The 26,855-nt window shown below is 43.7% G+C and overlaps 1 protein-coding gene across 2 annotated transcripts in view; it reads left to right on the top strand.

The window, feature by feature from the left end:
• The first annotated feature begins 7,120 nt into the window (after nucleotides 1-7,120).
• Ipo8 (importin 8) overlaps nucleotides 7,121-26,855 on the top strand; it is a 64,139-nt gene continuing 44,404 nt past the window's right edge. For both annotated transcript variants that reach the window (XM_041639595.1, XM_041639587.1), the window contains exons 1-5: nucleotides 7,121-7,407; nucleotides 17,475-17,556; nucleotides 19,715-19,871; nucleotides 21,395-21,553; nucleotides 22,770-22,926. In XM_041639595.1, the coding sequence (XP_041495529.1) occupies nucleotides 7,324-7,407; nucleotides 17,475-17,556; nucleotides 19,715-19,871; nucleotides 21,395-21,553; nucleotides 22,770-22,926 (639 nt within the window). In that variant the 5' untranslated portion in view covers nucleotides 7,121-7,323. The remainder of the gene's footprint in view (nucleotides 7,408-17,474; nucleotides 17,557-19,714; nucleotides 19,872-21,394; nucleotides 21,554-22,769; nucleotides 22,927-26,855) is intronic.

The following is a 26,855-nucleotide window of genomic DNA, read 5'->3' as shown; positions in this document are numbered from 1 at the left end:
CCAAGCATCTTAGATCCTTAGATGTGCTCATCAGGGTTTTTGGTAACGGGATCCTTACTGTGGTCCAGTTCCAGCACAGCCACTTTATGTGGGTTCCAACTTCCTCAAATGATGGCAGTGGAGACAATCACGGATGACAGGGTCCCCTTCTCTAAGGCTTTTCTAAGGTGTCTTGATATGGATCTATTAAATGTATTAGAGATTCCTCACATGAGGCACCAAAACACATTGGTTAAAATGTTAAAAATAGAGGCACCAAAATGTATTGTGGGCACTAAGGAAAGAAAGCTCATTACATCCCCTGGGATTAATTTGACAATGGCCAGCACAAGTTTGAATTCTCAGCTTTGCTCCCTGTGTTTTCCATCTATCTGTAGCTTGTGTTTTATCAGCTTGTCTGTGGTTTGTCTGCTGTGTGTCTGTCTATGCCTGCCTGGTGTCTGACTGTCCCTCTTCTGTGTGTTGAATGCTAACCCTAACAAACAGTTTTGCTCTGAATTTATTGGACAGCAGGAAAACAATACATGGGGCATATATAAGCGATAGTTTAGAGAAATCTTTAATGTTGTCTGAGTTTCTGTTCTGCCCGGTTCCCAGTCATTAAGTCCCAAAGAAATCACACAGAGGTCTACTTTAGTTGTAAACTGATTGGCCCATTATCTCAGGCTTCTTATTAACTCTTATAACTTATATTAGCTCATTATTCTTGTCTATGTTAGCCATGTGGCTTGGTACCTTTTCAGCGAAGCAGTCACATCTTGCTTCCTCTGCTGCTGGGTAAAGGACCGCTGAAGTGGACTTCCTTCTTCCCAGAATTTTCCTGTTCTCATTGACCCACATCTACTTCCTGTCTGGTTGTCCCTATACTTCCTGCCTGGCTACAAGCCAATCAGCATTTATTTAAAATATAATCGAGAGAATACAGACTATTGTCCCACACCACTTTAACAGAGTTTTCCAAAAAATTACGCTATTTACTCCAATTGACCCTAACTTGTAGGCGGAGGGTGCTTGTTCCTGGCTGCCCAGAACCGAATAGTAACACAGAAACTATATCAATTACAACACTATTTTTATATAGTTTAGGTATATTTTTAGCTAAATCTTACAATTTAAATTTACCCATTTTTATTATTTTATGTTTACCACGAGGCTCATGGTTTACCAGTAAGGTTCTGGGGAGTTGGTGAGCTCCCATTAGCTCAGGCAAACTGTTTCAGTGGGTTTCATCATGGTCTTGACCTCCTTGCTCATATTCTCAGTCTTTCCACTCTTCAATTGAACTTTGAGAGCTCAGTCCAGTGTGGGTCTCTGCCTCTGCCTCAATCAGTTGCTGGATGAAGGCTCTCTTAAGTTCCCTCAGTATTGGAACAAACTCTTGAATTTGTTTTTATGGTACAGGCAGCATTTTGTTGAAGTTTGGGCTCTTTCAGTAACTAAGAGGACATTCACTTCTCTATGAATATCTGATCTCAGCTATAAAAATATGGCCAAAGGCTGGAAAGATGGTTCAGTGGTTAAGAGCACTCACTGGCTATTCTTCCAGAGGAGACTGTGGTTTGATTCCTGTTTTTCCTCCGTGTCTGACTGGTGACTCCCCAGTGAGCTCTTTCCCTTTCTGCAAGTCCCACGTAACCTCTTCCTGCCTAGTTATTGGCCATGTAGCTCTTTATTAAACAATGGAAGCAACACATCTTCACAGCACACACAAAGATTGTTACATAGCACAAAAGCCAAAGATTCATTTTATATTTGTCTGACTTCTGGATCTGATACTATTCTATTTACAGCGGAAGCCAGACTTTTCAAGAAAAATCAGTCAGGGCTTCTTTTGGGCCTTGTGTAGTTTATTAAATTACTCAGATCTTTTTCCTGATTCTTCAGACTTGTCCTAAGCTGCTAAAATCATATAGTGCCAAGGTCTGGTCACCAAACTGAAGTGCCTTTGTAATTCGGCATATCGACCTTTACCTAGATATTGGGAAATATTAATGCCTCCAGCCCTATTTCGTTGTCCATGGCTCTAGCTTCCTCTTTCCACCATGTTCACCGTTGTAACTGAGGTACAGCTTCCAATATTGCTGTTGCCAAATCTTTCCAGTTTTTGAGCATAGTTTTGTTCTTATTTGCCCATGAAATTAATATATGCTTCATATGTGGTGAATACATATATACATACATACTGTATGAAATGACCACATCCTTAAATCTCAGATCTAATATTTCTTTTTAAAAATTTTTTATTAAGAAATTTTTAGTACATTCTTTTCTCATTTTGTATAGCTATCCCTGTTTCCACTCCCCCTTCCTCCTGTTCCACCCTTTCCCCCCACCGCATCCACTCTTCAGAAAGGGTAAGGATTCCCTTTAAAACAGAAGTAGAAAATAAAAAGATAAATAACTGTAGCATTATACAGGGTCCTATATTATGATATTTTTAATCCTTAACATGGGAAAGATTTTTCTTTTTATCTGCAGCTGTCACAATTTCTGTCTTTGTGATCATGCCACATGTTGTAGTGCCAAGTGTTGTTTTATAATAATCTCAATTGTCCAATTTCATCAATGAAGACCTGGGATCCAGATGCTGGGGTGAAAGCCTGCTAGCTCAGTGAGGCCGAGAAAGCACCCAACTGCCCATCTTCCTCAATTGTCCCTGAAATTCCTCTTTTTGAGGAATAATCTTTTTGTATACTGTAAAGGTGTGTCACTCTGATTGGTTTAATAACAATTAAGTAGCCGATAGCTAGGCAGGATTTTTAGGGCAGAGAATGCTGGGAAGAAGGCACAGACTGCAGGAGACATAGAGCAAGCAGGATGGGCACTCTGGAGATGAGTTAATAAAGACACAAGCTGAAAGTAAATTAATTGAAATGGGTTAAGTTATAAGAGCTAGTTAGAAACAAGTCTAAACATCAGCCAAGCTTTCTTAATTAATAATAAGTCTCTGATGGAAACTCTGTCTGTACTCTCTCATCTCCAAAAACCAAACCAAACCAAACCAAACCAAACTCAAACATAAAGCAAGGCCACAGATCACAATCCTGTACTCTCTCATCTCCAAAAACCAAACCAAACCAAACCAAACCAAACCAAAACTCAAACATAAAGCAAGGTCACAGATCACAATCCTGTACTCTCTCATCTCCAAAAACCAAACCAAACCAAACCAAACCAAAACTCAAACATAAAGCAAGGTCACAGATCACAATCCTGTACTCTCTCATCTCCAAAAACCAAACCAAACCAAAACTCAAACATAAAGCAAGGTCACAGATCACAATCCTGTACTCTCTCATCTCCAAAAACCAAACCAAACCAAAACTCAAACATAAAGCAAGGTCACAGATCACAATCCTGTACTCTCTCATCTCCAAAAACCAAACCAAACCAAAACTCAAACATAAAGCAAGGTCACAGATCACAATCCTGTACTCTCTCATCTCCAAAAACCAAACCAAACCAAACCAAACCAAACCAAAACTCAAACATAAAGCAAGGTCACAGATCACAATCCTGGAGAATCTAGACAACAATGAGGACCCTAAGAGAGACTTACATAGATCTAATCTACGTGGGAAGTAGAAAAAGACAAGATCTCCTGAGTAAATTGGGAGCTGGGGACCTTGGGAAAGGGTTGAAGGGGAGGGGAGCAGAGAAAAAAGTTAAAAAAACAATACCTCAAACTAAAATGTCCCTCCCTTCTACTTCCTATGCATCTCTCTCTCCATCCTGAGTCCATCTTACTCTCTCTGGTTTTTCTTATTCACTTCCTGTCTGTTGTGTGATGTTGGGGGGTGTCCTCTACCCAGGTCCCAAATAAATCACACACGGAGGCTTATTCTTAGTTATGAATGCCCTTCTTTAGCTGGGCTTATTTCTTTCCAGCTTTTCTTAAATTATCCCGACTACCTTTTGTCTATGGATTTCCCCCTTTTCTTATTTCTTTATATCTTACTTTCACTCTGTGTTTGACTGGGTGGCTGAGTGGCTGGTCCCTGAAGTCCTCCTCCTTGTTCTATCTTGTTCTTCCTCTTCCTCGGTTCTCATATTTATCCTCGTTTCCTGCCAGCCCCACCTATCCTTGCTCCTGTCTCACTATTGACTGTTCAGGTCTTTATTTTACCATCAGGTGTTTTAGACAGACAAAAAACCACAGCTTCTGTGGCTGGAGAGATGGCTCAGAGGTTAAGAGCATTGCCTGCTCTTCCAAAGGTCCTGAGTTCAATTCCCAGCAACCACATGGTGGCTCACAACCATCTGTAAAGGGGTCTGGTGCCCTCTTCTGGCTTGCAGGCATATACACAGACAGAATATTGCATACACAATAAATAAATATTAAAAAAAAAGAACCACAGCTTCACAGAGTTAAACAAATGCAGCATAAACAAAAGCAACACATCTTTACATCATTAAACAAATGTTCCACAGCATAAACAAAAGCAACACACCTTAAAATATTCCCAGCACTGTTCACTGGTTGCTTGCTCTGCCTCTTATGGTTAACTTTATTTAATCTTTACAGTGAGCAGAAAGCTCTTGGATTAAAGGTGTGTGCTGAGTCATACCACAACTAGAAAACAGGTTTGTTGTGGAATAATCTTTTTGTGCACTGTGAAGATGTGTCGCTTTGATTGGCCTAATAAAAAGCTGATTGGCCAATAGCTAGGCAGGGTTTCCAGGCACAGAGGATGCTAGGAAGAAGAAGGGTGGAGACGCCAGGAGATGCAGAGAAAGCAATATGGGCAATATAGAGTAAAGGTCATCGGGCCATGTAAAAGAAAGTAGATTAAAAGATATGGGTTAATTTAAGTTATAAGAGCTAGTCAGAAACAAGCCTAAGCTATGGGCCAAGCTTTCATAATTAATAATAATTATATTATTGATTAATATTAATATTTATATTATTAATATTATTAATAATAATAAGTCTCCGTGTCATTATAGGGGAGTCAACAGTCCTGCTGAAAAAAATCTGACTACAAATGGTTTCTCAAGTGGGACTAGAACCCGCGACCCTGAAACTAGAAGTATCATGCGCTACTGACTGAGCTAGCTAGACTTAAATCATAAAAGGAAGTGGGACAAGCCTAAACTGTAGACCAGGCTTTCATAATTAATAATAAGTTTCTGTGTCATTTTTTGTGAGCTGAAAGCCCAAAGAAAAATTTGTCTACACAGGTTTTTCTAGTAAATAATGCAATCTTGAGGTTTACAGTATGATCAGATACCCGCCACAATGGAGAACTAATATTTTCTTCTGCCTTCTTTGTGCATTATGTGCACAAACATACATCCAGTCAAAACACGCATGTGAAAAAAAAGATAATAAACAGAATAAAATACAGCTACAACCAGTGGAAGACAATTTAGTATGAGGAATTTTAAAAAAAGGACCTACTGCATTTGGTCTCTAAAGGGACCAGTCCTGATTGTGTCAGTGTCAAGAGAACCAAGGCCAGAAAGTTGGTGATACCTGCTTGACACATGAATGGAAAGAAAGAGGAGAAATAGAAAACGAAGAGCATTCTTTGCAACAAATTTGAATAAGAATTAAGAATTAGTATCACTTAACGTTTTTATGTTTTTCCCTATTTCTTTTCTTTTTTTTTTTTTTTTAATTTTTGAGATGGGATCTAGCTATGTTGTCCAGGCTGGTGATTCTTTCACCAAAACCTTCTACTCAGCTTTTAGGCTGAACTTTAGTTAGTGGGGAGAAAGAGGCTGGATATCTCAGAGGAAAAAGTCTTACCGTTTGTCAGCAAAGAACATTTAATAAGTACCACAGACGTTTATTTATTTTTATGTTAAAATTTTTTAGATTTATTTTACATATCTTAGTGATTTGCTTGCTAGTATAACTGCACCCTGTGCATGGCTGGTGCCTGAAGAGGGCTTTGCATTCTCTGGAACCTGTGCCATGGGTGGTTGTGAGCCAACTTGTGGGGGCTGAGAATTAATCCTGGGTCCACTCCATAAGCAAGTGCTCCTAACTACTTACTCATCTCTCCAGTTCTCTCCCCATTTATTTTAATGAAAAAATAAGCAAAACAGAGCCAGGCTCTGGAGAATATGGGAGAGGTTCTGTTCAGGATGTAGGGATTGAGGTGCAGAGGTACACAGAGGTGAATTTGGGGGTTAGTGAATACTGCTGCCAGGGGCTTTGCTTATCTTTGTAGGTCTCTCTAAGAGAGTGGGGTACCTGCGAACATCCCTGTGGTCCAGAACAGTTATTGAAGGAACAAGGGGTAGTATTGGTTGAAGACAAGGAATAGAATTGTGTCAACAAGCACAGTAGTTCGGAGGACAAACTGGGAGACACAAAGCAGAAAAAGATGTGTAGTCTGCAAGAAACCGTTCAGGAACTAAGGGACAAGGGAGTTGAAGAATAAGTGTAGTGTTTCTACGGGGAAGATAGACTAGGTGATGTGGGGTTACGAACAAGCAGCCTCCACCTACAAACAGGTTTTACGTAGTAAGGAGTACATTGAAGTGAAGCTCAGGATTGAAATATCAGCACTGGAAAGACTGAAACAGCAGGATTGCCAAGAGTTTGAGACAGCTATAAAGAGAGATTGTGTATCAAAACACAGGGAGAAAAGTCTCTTAGAGTTAAGATTTCACAAGTAAAGGAAATTGAGGGTTGGGGTAGGAAAGGCACTGTTTCAAGTTAAAAATGCCTTTTCATTCTGATGGCTGAGCGCATAAAGGACTGAGATGGGCATCAGCCCGGAGGTCTTGAACAAGAGGTGCCGCTCCACTTAGATATGCCTAATTTGCTGCATCTGTAAGTAGATGCCAGGCCATGTAACTTACTTTGATTACACAGGTGGGCGGGCAGGCTAGGGTTTCCGTACAGCATAATGGCGGCCGTCTGCGGGAGTTCAGCGGGCGGAACGAATCTGAGCTCCTTTCCTACAAAGCCATGTCAGCATCCTGCAGGAGCACAGCGACGCGATGACGGTTACTGACAAGCGTAGAGCATTTTCAGTACAGCATCATGGCGTCCCCCAGAGGAGCCGGGCGGCGCAGCACGCCCCAGGGGAAGAGGCGGTCGTAAAGGAGTCGCCACTTCCTGTTCTCCCACCTCCCACCGGCTGTCGTAAAGGGTGAATGGAGAGAGAGTTGTGGAGGGGGGGGCGAAGGAGGGAGGACAGGGGGCGCGGAGTCAGAGTGGCGCAGCAAGTAGCTGCAGGCGGCGGTGACGGCGGCAGGGGGTTAGGGTAAGGTGGTTCCCTGTGGCGTCCGGGCCCGAAAGGGCCAGGAGATAACCCGGCTGCAACCCGGCCTGCTGGCCCTGGGCCGGATTCCCCGCCCGGGGCCATGGACCTCAACCGGATCATCCAGGCGCTGAAGGGCACCATAGACCCAAAGCTGAGGATTGCGGCCGAGACGGAGCTGAATCAGGTGAGCAGCGGGCCTGCTTTTTCCTCCTCTTCTCTCTTCCCTGCCTCCCGCCTCCCATCGCAGCCTGAGACTCGGACCCCTGCGGAGCTGCTGGAGCACCTGTTGGGCATCCGGTCCTTTCTCGGTGCGCTTGTCCAGCCCACTTGGACAGCACAAAGAAGCTATGAAGCCCTTGCCAGTGTTCTTTGGGTGTGATTTCTTTTCTTCAGCGCGCTTAACGCGGGGACGCCTTGGGAAAATTCACTAGAGCTGAGCTAGCTTTTCTCCAGACCCGCCCTTTTCAGGTGTTGCTGTTGGAAACCCGGTCCCTCGCCTGCTGCTGGCGTGGGGCAGTTTTGCTGGAGCGCTGGTCAGTGCTGTCAGAGAGGCTTCTAGGGAGAGCACGCGGTTTCCATGTACCTCGTACCCTTTCAAAGACCGGACTATAATACATATTTGAGGCATTTCTTTCCAGTGCTGAAATGTGTGTTACTTTCCCTTTCTTTCCTTTCTTCTTTTTGTCTTTTTCTTTCTTTGGGGGGACAGGGTCTCACTATGTAGTTAAAAGGCTGGCCTGGAACTCAGAGATCCGCCTGCTGCTTCTGCCTCTGCCCCTAGACTTGTGGGATTAAAGGTGTGCTACCACATCTGGCCCAAATTTCAAGACTGTAATAATCATAAGCTCCGTTTCTGCACATTTAAGAGGGACCATGGACCCCTTACTAAAAAGTACAAATTAAAATCTCCTTGCATGACTTGACAATTGTTTGAGGTTGCTACAAGTGTGAGTGATATTACTTAATTAGTCTATCTTGAGGGGTCGCCAGGACCAGTAGCCTCTGCTTCTCTGAGAACAACTGAGCTTGCGAATTATGGGGCTTCATCCATGATGCAATGCAAAGACTCTGAAAAGCTGGGAGTGGTAACAGGTTTGTATTTTTACTGGCTCCCCCAAGGTGATTCTGTGTCTCCTAAAAGTATAGGCCAGTGTGTCTGTTCTAGTTGAGTTTTAAAAGCACGTCTATTCGAATCTTTGAAAGTGATACTATTAACTGAAAATCTCTGTGAACTTTGCGGTACATGTGAATCCAGGATCCCCAAGAGATAAGAAGGAAAGCTGAGATTCTGTTACTATCTATTTGGCTCTGCTGTAGACTGTTCAAGAATTCTTGAGGCAGGCCCTATTTGGTTTCCAGCCCTGCTCAAGCCTGTAATCCTAATACATACAAAGTTTGTGTTGAATGAAAGGCTAAGAAGGATGCTTGATGTTTCGAAAAGGAGCATGACAGTCACCCTAGAGTAAGAGACACTTAAAGTCAGTGCCTGTCCCAGACTTTGTAGAGTACTGTCTGGAGCAACAGCCGTTAGGTGCATCCTAGGGACTGTTAGTACATCTTACTAGCTACGTGTTAGTAAGAATGCCATGAGGGCAGGACTTGCAACTTGCTGGTACACACAAGGAAGGCTTCCTGTTTGACACTGCTCTCACCACAGAGCAATAGGTCCCTTTGATAGTGATAAGAGGGAACATAACTTTGATGCTATGTTATGCTCTTTGCCCATAGCCTAACCTTGCCTTCCGTTTTGCCATCATATAAGTGCAGCTTTGTTTGGAAAGCAGAAAAGGCTTGAAGCCTGCAGAACCGGGAGAGGTTCAATCCCATGCTCCCTCTTCATAGTATTTTAATCCAAATTCTGTCTTTACTCTTCCCTGCTCCATATCTATTCATCTCACCGGAGACCGTTTTCTCTGTTACTTGTATTTTAAAGTGTGATACCCCAGGCTTATCCCTAGCACCGCAGAAATCAAACCAAAACAACAAGGTAGCATTTCTGTGCCATTCATTGAGCATCTATATCTTGTACATTCCACGTTTTGGATTGTAATATGCCTTCAATAAGTTTTTGTACTTGGAGTAGAAAGACTAGATGTGATGTTATTTTATTGTTCATGTGATTTTGGTATTGGGTTTGCATGCTTGTCCCTTAGCACCTCTGTGTCATCCTCTCTTGCTGCATGGATGAATAAGTATCCGCTGTAAGGGATTAGAGTTCAGCTCTTTGACTGTCTCCATCTTGCTGTGTAACTGAGAATGCTCTTGTACTTCTGATCCTCCCGTGTCCACCTCCCGAGTGCTGCACTACTGTGTGGTTCCTGTGGTGCTGGCTCTGGAGCTTGGGGCTTTGGGCATGCCAGGCAAGCACTGTACCAGTAGAACTACACTCCTCCCCATCTGTTTTTCCTTGTATATTTACTCCTCTTCTTCCTCCTCTTCCCTCCCCCATCTCTTTGAGATAGTGTCTTGCTATATAGCCTAGTCCCCCTACCTCAGTCTCTTGTGTGGTGGGATTATTATAGGTGTGTACTGTCATGCCTGGCTTTTTGTTTCTTGTGGTGGGAGAGGGGTTTGAACCCAGGATTTTGTTCATGCTAGGTCAACCGTTTACCACTGAACTCTTATTCTCAGCCTTAAGACATTTCATTGTCAAGTTCTGGAATCCCTACTTTATAGATGTGTATGTTTTTTTATCTTTTTGCGGTGGTGCTTATTGAACCCAAGATCACACAGGTGAGACATACCCCAAGCTGCATCCTTAGGATCCATCATTTTCTTTGCCCTTAAGGAGTTTGCTTTTAGGAATAATGAGTTACTTGCTGAGTTGTGTTTTAGGCATTGGTGCGAGACTCTACTCAGGAGCTCACAAGCTAGTTGGAGACAGGTTATGAGTTCTGTAGGGAGCAGCCTACAAGTGTGCTGGGATAAATAGATGGGATGGTCACTTTCTAAGGGTGGCCAAGCAGAGGGCAGGAGCAGAGGGTACAGCAGGTTGAGAAATGCTTCATCTGTTCACCCCACCAGCTGGGGTCTGAGGGATTAGTGGTCAGAGACCAGGAATCTCAAGTCTTGGCGTTGTATGAGTGTTCATAAACCATAGGATTTAAGTAAGAAACACAACAGTTTATGTTCAGAAGGCTTCACAGATACAAAGCAGATAGACCCACGAAGTCATTGAGAAACAACTCCTCTTATTGGTTAGAAACTTGGAGCCCAAAGAGGAACAGTGATGGGGTATGATTTGTGAGGGAAGTTGCATGGGAATGCATCTGCATTTGCCTTGACGTCTTAGCTTGCCAAATTAACATTGGTTAAATCAGCAAAGAAGTCAATGTTTCAAAGTTCCTTAAAATGGCCAGCGGTTGCAAAACAGGAGTTCCGAAATGTGTACAGTGGCCACAGTTTTAATAAGAAGCATTAGTTTAAGTGTGCAGGTTGTTTTCTGTGTGTATAACAGGTTTGAAGAATTGCGGGGTGATGGTGGTGCAGGCCTTTAATCCCAACACTTGGGATGCAGAGGCAGGTGGATCTCTGAGTTTGAGGCCAATTTAGTCTACAGAGCAAGTTCCAGGATAGCTAAAGCTGTTACACAGAGAAACTCTGTCTCGAAAAACCAAAAAAAAGCCGGGCGGTGGTGGCGCACGCCTTTAATCCCAGCACTCAGGAGGCAGAGGCAGGTGGATCTCTGTGAGTTCGAGACCAGCCTGGTCTACAAGAGCTAGTTCCAGGAAAGGCTCCAAAGCTACAGAGAAACCCTGTCTCGAAAAACCAAAAAACAAAACAAAACAAAAACCCAACCCAGCAAAAAACAAAACTAAAAAACTGAAGTCAGTTTTTATGATTATAATTAACTATAGATGTTTATTTTTGATTTGATCTTTTACTTTTCAAAAAGCTATAAACCTAAATTATTTTAATAACATATATATTGAAATTATAGAAGACTGAGTTAAATTCATATTAAAATTTCCTCCATAAAACTACTGTTAAGCTGCACATGGTGGTGCACTCTTTTAATTCCATCACTCAGGAGGCAGAGGCAGGTGGGTCTCTGTGAGTTCGAGACCAGCCTGGTCTATGGAGTGAGTTCCAGGACAGCCAGGGCTAAACAGTGAACTCTGTCTCAAAAAAACAAAAAACAAACAAAAAACCCAAAAAACCCAAAAGACCAAACAAACTGCTGTTAAAAACACATATTTTTTCAAGTCAAGACTTTTTTGCGATCAAGTCTCACTGTATAGCTCTGATTGGTCTGGAACTTGCTAGATATATCTAACTGGTCTTAAACTCAAAGAGATCTACCTGCCTCTGCCTCCAAGTGCTGGGATTAAAGTCATGTGCTGCTGAACTCAACAGGAAGATTTATTCTTAATTGTATGTATAACTAAGAATGCATATGCATAAATTACGTGTATGGGTGTGTATGAACACGTGAGCACAGGCTGCGGAGGCCAGAGTCATCAGATCTCCTGGAGCTTGAGTTACAGGCAGTTATGGGCGGCCTAGCGTGGGTATTGGGAACTGAACTCAGGTGACTGCAAGGGCACCAAGCACTCTTAATGGGTGAGCCATCTCTCCAGTTCTCATATCTGTTTATTTACAGACAGGATCTCATGTAACTCAGGCTAACAATTTTTTTTTTATTTAATTTTAAGTTTATTTTTTTAAATTCTGTGAATGTATATGGGTCTAACTGAAATATATCTCTATATATCTAGAAAATCTAACTAATATGATTACAAGCTTGACTATTATTGATGACTATCCATTAACAACCTATATTTCCCCCATAAATTATATATTACATTTTAAATGAACTACACAATCACACCTTAATCAAGATCAGAAATACATATACATATAACAAAGTTGACCTTAAAATCCATACCAATGCAAATTATTCATATCTATATCATATCCCCCTTTAAATGTAAAAGAACATTTATAAACAATATTTGGGAATATGGGCATAGTTATTTTTTTCCAAACTTCTTTCTGTTGTACAGGGGCGCTGTTAATCAGGTCTTTTATGGTATAACCTGTGTGCTAGATTCATCTCAGTCGGCAGTTGAGCGAAGTAATTTTTTGAGGGTGTTTATAGCAACCTTTTAGGAGGGCGTGGTCTATAATACCATATTGGGATAGAAGCAATCCACAGGGTCTCATCTTCTGTGAAAACAAAAGAAGACCCTCTCCAAAGCATCATATCCTTAGACCCAAATTTTGAAGTCATAATACCCTTATGATATCCATTTTGGTTTTGCTTGGCAGCCCATATAATGAAATGTCTCTCTGTATTTAGCTCCTTTACAGTCAAAAATTTTAAAGAAAACACAATGTATATAATCCAGACTCTCAGTGAAATTTTTATTTTTACGTGGCTTATTTTTAAAATTTTTTTTTGTTTAAACAGAAAAAGGGGAAATGATGGAGGAGGTCATCTGTTTTGTGTTGATTTCATTGGTTAAATAAAGAAACTGCCGTGGCCCTTTAATAGGACAGAAAATTAGGTAGGCGGAGTAGACAGAACAGAATGCTGGGAGAAAGAAGCCGAGTCAGACAGTCGCCATGATTCTCCCACTCCAAAAAGACGCAGGTTAAGATCTTTCCTGGTAAGCCAGCTCGTGGTGCTACACAGAATATTAGAAATGGGTTATATCAATATGTAAGAGCAAGCCAATAAGAGGTTATAACTAATGGGCCAGGCAGTGTTTAAAAGAATACAGTTTCTGTGTAATTATTTCAGGTAAAGCTAGCCGGGTGGCGGGACACAGCCCCTCCGCTCCTATTACAACAGTATGGGTATATGCAGATGCCCGTGAAGGCCAGAGTCACCAGAACCCATGGAGTTGGAGTTACAGGCCCCTGTGAGCCACTTGATGCGGGTGCTGGGAACTGAACTTGGATCCTCTGAAAGAACGGTAGCTGCTCTTACTTCTGAGCTCTCTCACCAAAGCTGTTTTTAAACATTTTTATTTACGTGTATGCCATGTGTGTGTGTCCTGAGAAGGCCAGAAGAAGGTCGTGGCTACCCTGGAGTTGGAGTTAGGAATGTTTGTGAACCACCTGATGTGGGTATTGGTGACTGAGCTTGGGTCCTCTGGAAGTTAAGAGCAAGTGCTCTTAACTGCTGTGCCATCCCTCCAGTTTCCCATACTTGCTTTTAAAAAACTGCTTAAAATTTTTTTGTAGTTTTAATTATAAATTAAAAGGAATGTATCCTTTTAATTGATTGATTGATTGATCGATTGAGATAGAGTAGCCCTCCCTGGCCTGGAACTTGTTTGTAGATCAGGCTGCACTATAAATGACAGAGATCCACCTGTTTCTGCCCCATGAGTGCCGGGATTAAAGTGTATACTCCTGCACCTAGTTGGAAAAGTCATTTTAAAAAAAATTGAGTAGGGCCTGGAGAGATAGATTAGCAACTAAGAGCTGTTGCAGGATATTTGATTACGCTGTGAACCCTAAGATTATGATATTTACTGGAAAAACCTGTTTTCTAGTTGTGGTGTGGCTCAGCCCTAGCACACACCTTTAATCCAAGAAATTTTCTGCTTGAATACTGTGAACAGGATTAAATAAAGTCAACCATAGGTCAAGAGACAGAGCAAGCAACCAGTTGACAGAAAGTAAATATAGGATATGAGTATTAAGAAAAAATCGTAGAGATTAAGAGGGAGTTAGGAGGACAGAGAGACTCACAGGAAGTAGAAGGGAGGGACATTCCGTTTAAAGAGGTATTTTGAGATGGAGTAAAAGTGAGAGGCTTCTGGGACTTTGGCTGAGGAGGAAGGTCACCTGGGCGCGTTTTCTGTGCTAGAAAACTTTGACCCTAGCATCTGGCTCCCGAGTCCTTGTTAAAATTGAATGATTGACATTTGTCCAGAGGACCTGAGTTCAATTCCCAGCACCTGCACGTTGGCCCACAACCATTTGTATTTCCAGTTCCAGGGAATCTGACTCCCTCTTCTGACCTCTGTGGAGACCAGGCACATACATGGTGCACAGACATATATGCAAGCAAAGAACTTATACACATAAAAATAGATTTAAAATAATTTTTGAGTGGGCTGGCAGCAAGATGGCTTAGTGGGTAAAAGTGCTTGCCCTCCAAACCTGATGCCCAGAGGTTGATCCCTAGAGCTCATATAAAGATAGATGGAGAGAATAGAGGCCACGGGTTATCTTCTGACCTCAGCATGGATGGGCGTGCGCGCGCGCGCGCACACACACACACACACACACACACAGAGAGAATGAATATATATATATATATATATATATATATATATATATATTTGAGAAAAATGGAGCGGCTGTACTAGCCTAGCTGTGTTTCAAAGGGTGATATTGCCTGCATAGGCTTTAGAAGCCTTCAGACTGAATGGACCCTGTGGAGTGTTCAAGGTCTGGTTTCTCTTCTTGAGAATTTTTGAGGCTTCTAGCAATGTCAGTGGGCAGGTCAAGCAGAACTCCAGGAATGTGCAGAGCTGTGGGATGTTTCGATACTAGACATCTATGCAAAAATATGGTCAGAAGGAATCGGGTTCTGTGTTGGTTGTGCCCGTGCCCAGACCTGGAAGCAGATCAGATTAAACAACCTACGGATGAAATGGCCCTGGCAGCAGGCTGAATAGGAAGTTGTTAGCATGGACTCTTGAGGCATTGTGATATTGACGGTGCCTGGGAATGCCGGTCCTCTGTGTTGTCCGTGTTTCACTGTCCCTGTGAACCAGCCTCTCTCTCTAGCACATGGAATCCACTGTCCCTCTGGACCAGCCTCTCTCTAGCACGTGGAATCCAATGTCCCTCTGGACCAGCCTCTCTCTAGCACGTGGAATCCACTGTCCCTCTGGACCAGCCTCTCTCTATATCCCGTGGAATCCACTGTCCCTCTGGACCAGCCTCTCTCTATATCCCGTGGAATCCACTGTCCCTCTGGACCAGCCTCTCTCTATAGCACGTGGAATCCACTGTCCCTCTGGACCAGCCTCTCTCTATATCCCGTGGAATCCACTGTCCCTCTGGACCAGCCTCTCTCTATATCCCATGGAATCCACTGTCCCTATGGGCCAGCCTCTCTCTATAGCATGTGGAATTCACTGTCCCTGTGGGCCAGCCTCTCTCTATAGCACATGGAATCCACTGTCCCTATGGGCCAGCCTCTCTCTATAGCATGTGGAATTCACTGTCCCTGTGGGCCAGCCTCTCTCTATATCCCGTGGAATCCACTGTCCCTCTGGACCAGCCTCTCTCTATATCCCATGGAATCCACTGTCCCTATGGGCCAGCCTCTCTCTATAGCATGTGGAATTCACTGTCCCTGTGGGCCAGCCTCTCTCTATAGCACATGGAATCCACTGTCCCTATGGGCCAGCCTCTCTCTATAGCATGTGGAATTCACTGTCCCTGTGGGCCAGCCTCTCTCTATAGCACATGGAATCCACTGTCCCTATGGGCCAGCCTCTCTCTATAGCATGTGGAATTCACTGTCCCTGTGGGCCAGCCTCTCTCTATAGCACGTGGAATCACTGTCCTCCTCTGGACCAGCCTCTCTCTATAGCACATGGAATCCACTGTCCCTGTGGGCCAGCCTCTCTCTATAGCCCGTGGAATCACTGTCCCTGTGGGCCAGCCTCTCTCTATAGCATGTGGAATCACTGTCCCTATGGGCCAGCCTCTCTCTATAGCACATGGAATCCACTGTCCCTCTGGACCAACCTCTCTCTAGCACGTGGAATCCAATGTCCCTCTGGACCAGCCTCTCTCTAGCACGTGGAATCCACTGTCCCTCTGGACCAGCCTCTCTCTATATCCCGTGGAATCCACTGTCCCTCTGGACCAGCCTCTCTCTATATCCCGTGGAATCCACTATCCCTCTGGACCAGCCTCTCTCTATAGCACATGGAACACTGTCCCTCTGGACCAGCCTCTCTCTATAGCACGTGGAATCCACTGTCCCTGTGGGCCAGCCTCTCTCTATAGCACATGGAATCCACTGTCCCTGTGGGCCAGCCTCTCTCTATAGCACATGGAATCCACTGTCCCTGTGGGCCAGCCTCTCTCTATAGCCTGTGGAATCCACTGTCCCTCTGGACCAGCCTCTCTCTATAGCACGTGGAATCCACTGTCCCTGTGGGCCAGCCTCTCTCTATAGCACATGGAATCCACTGTCCCTCTGGACCAGCCTCTCTCTATAGCACGTGGAATCCACTGTCCCTATGGGCCAGCCTCTCCCTATAGCACATGGAATTCACTGTCCCTGTGGGCCAGCCTCTCTCTATAGCATGTGGAATCCACTGTTCCTATGGGCCAGCCTCTCCCTATAGCACGTGGAATCACTGTCCTCCTCTGGACCAGCCTCTCTCTATTGCACGGGAATTCACTATCAATGTGTTTTATCTTTTTCTCCTGTGCTGGGGCTTCTGGTTTCTGAAGATGACATTTTGTTTTGTTTTCTGTTTGTCAAAAATACATATCAAGAAAATTAAATCCCAGATAATCTGTGGTGAGTAGGTTATATTAGTTGCTTTTCTTCTTCTAGCAACACAATACCTGATACAAGAAACTTAAGGGAGGAAGGGTTTATTGAGGATATAGTCCATCATGAGGGGGAAGGCCTGGCATTCAGAGCTTGTAACAGTTGGTCACATTGCAGTCCACAGTAAGGAAGCAGCGAGAGATAAATGCTGGTGTCAAGCTGGTTTGCTGCTTTTTCTTCAGTCCAGGACCCCAGTCCATGTAAGGAGTGTCTTCCCATCTCAATAAACTCAACTACAGGTTCCTTCAGATACGTCCAGAGGCTTGTCTATGAGGCCGATTCTGTCATGAAGACCATCAGTATTGACTCCCAAAGAGGTCCAATAAAAGGTTGAGATTGTAAATCCATTAGTAACTCTTAGAGTTGATCAATAAACAGTGAAATATCTCCTTTCAGAGGATAAAGGGTGTAAGAAATTTGTAGAAGAAATGAATGGTCAACAGAAAGTAACAGAGGAAGTATCTTTTAAAATAGTAATAAGATTTTAAAGTTTCAAGGGTTCCTGAGGTAGGTGAATGAACATGCCTGTGCAGGTGTTAGAGGGTTACCTAGACTGTGGAGAACATCATAAAAGTATTCACATTTTTGTTATAAGAAATTTTTCCTCTTTAAAGTATTTCTTTCATTTGGACAGTAATGTATTCTGTAATGGTGCTAATAGCTATTCTGAGTACCCTATTTTTACAAACATTTCTTTGTAATTTCAGTCCTACAAGATTATTAATTTTGCCCCCAGCTTGCTTCGGATCATAGTCTCCGACCACGTGGAGTTCCCAGTGCGTCAGGCAGGTAAGTTGCCTTTTCAAGAAAATGAGAGTTCCACTTTAAATCTGAATAGTTAAATGTACTGTACAAGACCTGCAAAAGAAAACATTTACTTAATAATAAAAACAACCTTCCAAAAAAAAAAAAGACTTGTGCAAGATCATGACAGTCAAAATTCCAACACAGATGCAGGGATGATCCTTAAAGCGCCTCCCCTAGTGGAAGAGCTGCTAGCCGTTAGTTGCTGCTGAGGAGTCACTCTTCTTTGGGGGTGTGGCTCTGTTAAGTTGCTCATGCCTCACTGATGTCCACACACCATGCTCATAGGACATCACTTATTAGACTCAGGACTAATAATAACAACAGCAGAACATAAAGAGGACACGGAGATGGGAGGGTGATGCCATAGTGGTCCCTGGGGGAGCTGAAGGGAAGTAGTGGTGGGCAGATATGCTCAGTATACGTTATCCATGGTTGGATTGCTCAGTACATGTTATCCGTGGTCGGATTGCTCAGTACACGTTATCCATGGTCGGATTGCTCAGTACACGTTATCCGTGGTCGGATTGCTCAGTACACGTTATCCGTGGTCGGATTGCTCAGTACACGTTATCCGTGGTCGGATGGCTCAGTACACGTTATCCGTGGTCGGATGGCTCAGTACATGTTATCCGTGGTCGGATGGCTCAGTACACGTTATCCGTGGTCGGATGGCTCAGTACATGTTATCCGTGGTCGGATGGCTCAGTACACGTTATCTGTGGTTGGATTGCTCAGTACATGTTATCCGTGGTTACATGTTATCCGTGGTTACACGTTATCCGTGGTCGGATTGCTCAGTACACGTTATCCATGGTTGGATGGCTCAGTACATGTTATCCATGGTTGGATTACTCAGTACACGTTACCCATGGTTGGATTGTTCATTATACATTATCCGTGGTTGGATTACTCAGTACCCGTTATCCATGGTTGGATTGCTCAGTACACGTTATCCGTGGTCGGATTGCTCAGTACACGTTATCCGTGGTTACACGTTATCCGTGGTCGGATGGCTCAGTACACGTTATCCGTGGTCGGATGGTTCAGTACACGTTATCCGTGGTCGGATTGCTCAGTACACGTTATCTGTGGTTGGATTGCTCAGTACATGTTATCCATGGTTGGATTACTCAGTACACATTACCCATGGTTGGATTGTTCATTATACATTATCCGTGGTTGGATTACTCAGTACCCGTTATCCATGGTTGGATTGCTCAGTACACGTTATCCGTGGTCGGATGGCTCAGTACACGTTATCCGTGGTCGGATTGTTCAGTACACGTTATCCGTGGTCGGATTGCTCAGTACACATTATCCGTGGTCGGATTGCTCAGTACACATTATCCGTGGTCGGATTGCTCAGTACACGTTATCCATGGTTGGATTACTCAGTACACGTTATCCGTGGTTGGATGGCTCAGTACACGTTATCCGTGGTTGGATTGCTCAGTACACGTTGTCTGTGGTCGGATTGCTCAGTACACGTTATCTGTGGTTGGATTGCTCAGTACACGTTATCTGTGGTTGGATTGCTCAGTACATGTTATCCGTGGTTGGATTTTTTTCTTTGCAAACCATCAGCTCCATGATAATGACACTGAGACATTATTAGGTATGAGAGCTCGGCCAATAGTTTAGGCTTGTTTCTCACTAGCTTTTATAACGTAAATTAACCCATATCTTTTAATCTATGTCCTTTTACATGGCTAGGTTACCTTCACTCTGTACTGCCCATGCTGCTTCCTCTGCATTTCTTGATGTCTCTGCCCTTCTTCTCAGTGTCCTCTGCCTGGAAAATTTGCCTGCGTATTGTTCAGCTTTTTAATTAAACAGAGTGGCACATATTCACAGTGTACACTAAGATTATTCCACAACAATTTCCCGATGTCAGTCTGAAAACATGTCTATGACTCCTAGGTCATTTCTGTGTCATCTGGAGATGTCCTCTAGTGTAATGTTGCTGCTCTGACTCCATACGAAACTCTGAGTTCTTCCCATCTCCCCTTCCCGAGTTGGCTTTTTGTACCTGTAAGGTTTTCCATCTCTGTTGGACATCGCATTCCACAAGGAAGGCTGTTTAGCCTTTGAGCTCCTTGAGATTGAGTTGAAGTGGTCTTTCTGATTCTCTTAAACTCAGCTGCCATCTACCTGAAGAACATGGTGACACAGTACTGGCCGGACAGGGAGCCTCCCCCAGGAGAAGCAATCTTTCCATTCAATATCCACGAGAACGACCGACAGCAGATACGTGACAACATTGTGGAGGGGATAATTCGGTCTCCGGATCTGGTGAGGTAGGCCATGCCCTGTCTGTGATTTGAGGAGGCATTTGACCTCCTTGGTTGGGACTGACTTCTGGGTGTAATCTTCCACTTTGTGTGTGTGTGTGTGTGTGTGTGTGTGTGTGTGTGTGAGAGAGAGAGAGAGAGAGAGAGAGAGAGAGAGAGAGAGAGAGAGACAGACAGACAGACAGACAGGTCTCTTGTACCCCAGACTGGTCGCAAGTGTGCTTCGTCCTCCTGTCTCCATTCTCAAGTACTGGAATTACAGGTTACGATGGATATATGTGGAGTTGGAGCTTCGTTCTGGGCAAGTTTTTACCAACTGAGCTACATCTCCAACCCAGGAAATAAGTTTTTAGTGCCATGTATTGGAGCTTAGCTGTGGAGTCAAGCATCTTGCAGTCTTAAAATAGAAATAAATTTACCTCAGCATATGATCCAGTCGTTAAGTTTTCTCTGAAATGGAGGGGAGGTCAACAGATGCAACGATGGTGAGGCATAAGGTTGTTTAATATCAGATATTAAGAGCAATCATGATGAAAACAGGGAAAGAAAGGAAACTTGAGGGAGGCAGTAACAGGAAGAACAGGCGTTGAGTTGTGGTGTAGTTATTTTCTCAGCTAGGGAACACAGGTATGTGTGCACTAAAGAAAACCTCCTTATTCTCACTGGTTGCCTACAGGCCAGTAGTGTTCCAGGAACCTCTCAAAACTGTTGTATGTTTATCTGTGAAGACGCTTGTTTCCTGGTCTCCAGAATCTCCCAGTGTTCCTACAGCAACACACAGGAGTAGCTTCTCCTGCCAGTCTTACACTTACCATGAGGCCCATCTCAAGGTGAAATCTTAAAAAAAGAGAAAAATTTTAGCTATGCTTTACTCCAGTGTTGTTTAAAGGAGCAGCTGCTGGTGGTGGACAGGGTTCCCTGTTTGTTCTGAGACAGTCCTGTGGCTTTGCTCTTCCGATGCCCTAAAGACCCCTGTTTATTTTTAGTAGAGTGAGCCATTGAGGTTTTAAATATGATCACTTTTCCTTACACCCCACCACATATACAGTAGTTTCTGTTTACAATATATACATTGTATTCCTTGTGATTATATCCATCTAGATGCATCTAGATGAACATCTTAGGTATAAAGACACTCTGGTGTTCACACAAGTTTGAACTTACAAATGACACATTTCTCAGTGTTGTTCACGCTCAGTGGTGCCTGACTATAGGTGAATAACAGGGAAAGGGAGTTACAGAACTTGATAACAGTATTGTCGTTCTTACTCAGTGATGTCTGACTGTAGGTGAATAACAGGGAAAGGGAGTTAAAGAACTTGATAACAGATTGTCGTTCTTCCGCAGTGGTGTCTGACTGTAGGTGAGTTACAGGGAAAGGGAGTTACAGAACTTGATAACAATATTGTCGTTCTTCCTCAGTGGTGCCTGACTGTAGGTGAGTTACAGAACTTGATAACAGTATTGTAGTTCTTTCGTGGGCGATACTCCTGACTGCTTGCATGTGGATTTTCTCTCCCGCCTTACAGAGTCCAGTTAACCATGTGTCTCCGAGTCATCATTAAGCACGATTTTCCTGGTCATTGGCCTGCGGTGGTCGACAAGATGGACTTCTACTTACGGTCACCCAACAGTGGGAACTGGCTTGGCAGTTTGCTGTGCTTGTATCAGCTGGTGAAGACCTATGAGTAAGTTCATCCTCCTGGCCAGAGGGAGCCAGTGTCCTGTGGACTCGGGCTCAGAGAGTGGCCGTCACTGTGGAGATGCTGAGTCAGCATGTGACTGTGTTCCCTTGCTGCTCTCAGGTTTTCTGGTGTACACTGCTGGTTTCTGAGGTGGGGAGCGCATACTTTCTTTATATTTTTGGGTTTTTTTAGGATGAACATTGCTTTTGTATGTGCAATCCTGTAGTTTTCCTTTGCTTTGAGACAGGGTGTTACTTGGTAGCTCCAACTGGCCTTGAACTCACAGCCATCCTCCTGCCTCAGCTTCTTGAGTGCTGACATTACCACCCAGGTAGTTTTCCTTCTTTAAGTTTTATAGGATTTCTGTTTAGAAAATATTTTAGATTGGCAGCAATAGAAGTGGTTAGTGAGCACCAGGCTTATAAAGTACATTCGCTCTCAACGTAGGATGATATGAGAACGTTTTCTCTGTTGTTTGCTGTACAGTATCATGTTTAAACTGGCAGATCAGTTTTCATTTTGTAGAATGAATTATGGTTTGAATTATGGTTTGATATTAACTACTAGAAAACTTCCCATATAAAATTACTAGATAGTTGGACTTTTCTTTCTTTTCTTCTTTCTCTCTCTCTCTAATTAGCTGCCACCCAAGTCTTATACCTCACTCCAACTTTCATGGAAGTGTCCTGGTGAACTTTTACATTTTCTATCTGATTTCTGTGTCTGAGGTCTATCTACAGCAGCTGCCAAAGAAAGTATGTTCTACATCATGATATGCTCTCTCTCTCTTTCCCTCCCTCCCTCCCCACCTCTCTCTCTCCTTCCTCCTCTCCGTCCCTTTCTTTTTCACTGATGCACAGCAAACCAACCCAGGATCTTTTTACGGGAGCCACATTTCCAGCTCTTGGTGTTCTGAGACAGGTTTGCTTTATAAGTTCAGGCTGGCCTTGAAAATCGACATCCTTCTGACTTTACCTCCCAAGAACTGGGATCGCAGGTGTTCATTTGAGACTCTCAAACTAGTCCAAACCTTTTAAGAAGGATTTTGTGTCTGCCTGAACCAAGACCTTCTCCTTCCAACTTTATTGCAGCAACTACATAGAAAACTGAAGCTCGCGTTTTACATGGTTCTGGTTTCATGTGGTTCATCATTGTTTATAGCTCACTGGGAAGGAGAGACGTCACCACCTTCTTTATTCTGTCTCCTTCGCTTATGCAGATATAAGAAAGCAGAGGAAAGGGAGCCTCTCCTGGCAGCCATGCAGATATTTCTGCCTCGAATTCAGCAGCAAATCCTGCAGCTACTTCCCGATGCCTCCCATTACTCTGTGTCGCTGCAGAAACAGATCCTGAAGATCTTCTATGCGCTCGTTCAGGTTAGTTCTACTTCAGAAGATAAACATGGAGCCTTATCATTATTTAGAATCACACATGTTAAGGTTTATTTACTTTTATTTCATGTGCATTAGTGTTTTACCTGTGTACATGTTTGTCTCAAGGTACCAGATCCCCTGGATTGGAGTCACAGACAGTTGTGAGCTGCTGTGTGGGTGCTGGGAATTGAACCTAGGTCCTCTGGGAAAACAGTGCTTTTAACCACTAAGCCATCTCTCAAGCCCCAAGAATATATTTTTACCTTAGGAGAATCAGGCTCCCAGAAATTAACTCAGCCACGATCACTGAGTATCCAAGGTTCAGTCTGGTGTCTGTGGGCTGTTTTCTCAGAACCCAGGTGTTGCTTGAGCTTAAATTCAAGGTGCCCGTCTACAGGTCAGCTGTGGTTATAGGAGGAGGAGGACACAAAGTTCTTCTTCTTGGGAAATCACATGGATTGATGCCTTCCTCTTCTTCAGCCAACTTTAAGCCAATACAGATTTAGCTGCTTATTTTTGTGGGAGGGTCCCTGTAGGCTTTACATCAGGTGGGTCAAAACAATCATGGTGGGTAAGAATGAAACTCGGCTCAGCCCAGTTTTGGTAACCAATGATGGGCCAAGACTTCTTGGAGTCTGACCCAGATCATTTTACTTTTGTTATATTTAATCACAGCACAATTTTGGAAAAAGTATTCAGATAACAACTCAGCCTCATGAGTATGACAAAGCTTAAGACATGTTTACATTGAAGTTCTTAGCAAAGTACGTATGACTTCATCCCCAAGATGGTTTCTTGTTGTCTTAGAAACAGTGCTCAGGATAAGGGTGTCTGAGGTCAACAAACACCTGCAGGAGTCAGGATAAAGTAGAAGTCACTTAGGCTGTTGTAAAGTACAAATGACATCTTTCAAGGATGTTTCCTGGCTTAGAAGTAAAGCTCAAGGTTTCAGGGGGAAAAGTCTGGGATAAACAAAGTCTGGGGCCTGTAGGTGGAGCCTGTCTCAGCAGGTAGCCAAGGATTGTCAGTTTGTAAACTGTATTTGCCTCCAGCATGCCAGGAAACTGCTAAGTATTCACTCCCTTTGGAGAGATCAGCTATATTTCCAGGGCTTAGCTGGGTGCACAAGGCCTTTTTGCCCTCCACATATTTTCTCTGATTTAAGCCAATCCTCTTTTCTAATGTGGAAACTATAAGGGATACTAATATGGTAATTAAAAATAATTAGAAGATAAAGATGAAATGTCTTTAAAATTTGAGAATATTTAACAATGAATCCTTGAAAAACTTGAGTAAATGATTTGGCCTGGGAAGAAGCACTGGGGTCAGCCAATTGTGACGATGGAGTAGAGGCTCTTTTCTGAGCTTTCTTGATAATTCCTCGTGACTTGAGGGTGGTTTAGTTTAGCTAGGGCTGCAGGGAAGGTTGGACTTGCTCATTTCATTTTGACTTGGGTGTCTTCCCTCATAAAGTTAAAAAAATTTTTTTGGGGGTGTGTTTTCTGAGATAGGGTCTCTCTGTGTAGCCCTGACTGTCCTGGAACTCAGAGATCTACCTGCCTCTGCCTCCCAAGTACTGAGATTAAAAGTGTGGCCACCTCACCTGGCCTCATACTTGTTTAATAAAGGCAGATTTTTTTTTTCCAGAACAAAAGGAAGGAAGGTGTTCTCACAAGAGAGAAGAAAGTAGGCTATCAGGGAAATACATTCCCCCACATTTCTGAAGTGTTTGGGAGGAAAGCTGCATGTCTGTCTTGTAGAGTTAGTGTTAGAGTTCTCTCCCAGCAAACCTTCTTTATGCTGGGCCATTGTAACAACAACAATAATAGTCCATGTGCTTTTCCTACTGGGTAAACAGAGCCCAGGCACTGGTCGGTAACGTGAAGGCTCCTGGAGTGAGTTTTCTGTGGTGGTTTTTATCTACTTGGCTTACAAGTAGGGCAAAAAAATCATTTAAACACATAAAAAGAAAACAAAAGATGAACCGCTCTAACATCTTTAACTGTTCTGGTAATCTCTCATTTATAAATACAGCAGTGTGCTCCTTTGCAGGCAAAATTTTTATTTATTTATTTATTTATTTATTTATTTATTTAAGGTTTCTGCCTCCTCCCCGCCACTGCCTCACATTTCCCTCCCCCTCCCCCGATTAAGTCCCCCTCCCTCATCAGCTCAAAGAGCAATCAGGGTTTCCTGACCTGTGGGCAGTCCAAGGACCACCCACTTTCATCCAGGTCTAGTAAGGTGAGCATCCAAACTGCCTAGGCTCCCACAAAGCCAGTACGTGCAGTAGGATCAAAACCCATTGCCATTGTTCTTGAGTTCTCAGTAGTCTTCATTGTCCGCTATGTTCAGCAAGTCCGGTTTTATCCCATGCTTTTTCAGACCCAGGCCAGCTGGCCTTAGTGGGTTCTCGATAGAACATCCCCCTTGTCTCAGTGTGTGGGTGCACCCCTTGCGGTCCTGAGTTCCTTGCTCGTGCTCTCTCTCCTTCTGCTCCTGATTTGGACCTTGAGATTTCAGCCCAGTGCTCCAATGTGGGTCTCTGTCTCCTTTCATCGCCTGATGAAAGTTCTTTGCAGGCAAAAATAAAAGTAATTGAGCCGTGAAACTGCAATCATGGTGTGAGGGAGAATTGCCTGGCTGGGGTCTAGAAGGCCCAGATGAACCGCTCATAAATGTCTAATTCCGTGAGACTGATTTTGTCTTAAGCAGCATTTATCTGTGTATGAACTTGGTTCCTCCAAACATTTGCCGGGAGTCACCACTTTCTGCCTAACCCCCTGCCTGCGCCTCCTCTGGACCCAAATGCCTCGCTCCCACAGAGGGAAGTGTGGCCTTTCTTTTTTTTGAGGCAGGATCCCACAGTGTGGTCTAGTAGGGCCTCAGACTCAGTCTTCCTGCCTCAGCCATCTGAGTGATGGGATTACATGTGTGAGCCACCATGCCTGGCTTGTATGAACTTAACATCCGTGGTCGCCTCTTCCCCCTTCACTATTTGCCCCTCCTGCTCTTGAACTCAGGTTTTCCAGCTGCAATGTGAGTTGTGTGAGACAGCAGCGATGTCTCTTTTAGGGTCATGTCCTCAGCTCTTAGCTAGGGACAGTGGGGCAGTGGGCATAGAGGCTGGTCCCTGCAGCTCATGGTTATGTTCTTAGCTCTTAGCTAGGGACGGTGGAACAGTGGGTGTGGAGGCGGGTCCCCCAGCTCATGGTCATGTCCTCAGCTCTTAGCTAGGGACGGTGGAACAGTGGGCGTGGAGGTGGGTCCCCATAGCTCACTGCATAGCAGAGGTGATGGAAACTTGAGCAATAGTCATTGATGGTGTTGGGCCATACACTGAGGACGGGAATTAAAAAAAGCTTCATGTGTGTTCATGAAGGGAAGGTTTTCATCAGAGTGCTTATAATTAAAAGTTGGATACATGAAGTAAAATAACCCAAGATATTCTGTGAAATAAATGGGACATTATTGATAGTAAATCTTTCTTTTTAAAGGTAGACAAGGAAAACAACTAATGTGTGTATTTCTAAATTTAAAAGATTTATGTATAAAAGCCTGGGGTAGGTTGTACATGTCTGTGATCCTCCTGTTTGCAGAGTAGAGGTGGAAGATTAGGATCTCAAGGCTCTCTTTGGTTCCATTGAAGCCTGCTTGGGTTATAGGAGACCCTGTTTCAAAACGCATCCAACCGACCAGTCAACCTGACAAACAGAAAAAGAATCTGGGGAGTAACCCAGGTGTTAGAGTTCTTACCTAGAATGTAGGAACCCTGGGGTCAGTCCCCTGTGCTGGAGGCGGGAGGATCAGGAGTTCAAGGTCATCCTCCTTGGGTGATTTTGAGGCTAGCCTGGGATATGTGAGCACTTGTTGCCTCCCATCCCCCAAAAGTATATATTTGATTATGCATTTTTTAAAGTTAAATTTTAGGT

Source organism: Microtus oregoni, unplaced genomic scaffold (genome assembly GCF_018167655.1).
Source record: "Microtus oregoni isolate MIOR12 unplaced genomic scaffold, Mior012 000002F_ref0000024, whole genome shotgun sequence".
In the NCBI taxonomy this organism is placed as follows: Eukaryota; Metazoa; Chordata; class Mammalia; order Rodentia; family Cricetidae; genus Microtus; species Microtus oregoni.
This window is presented reverse-complemented; position numbering and strand designations above follow the sequence as displayed.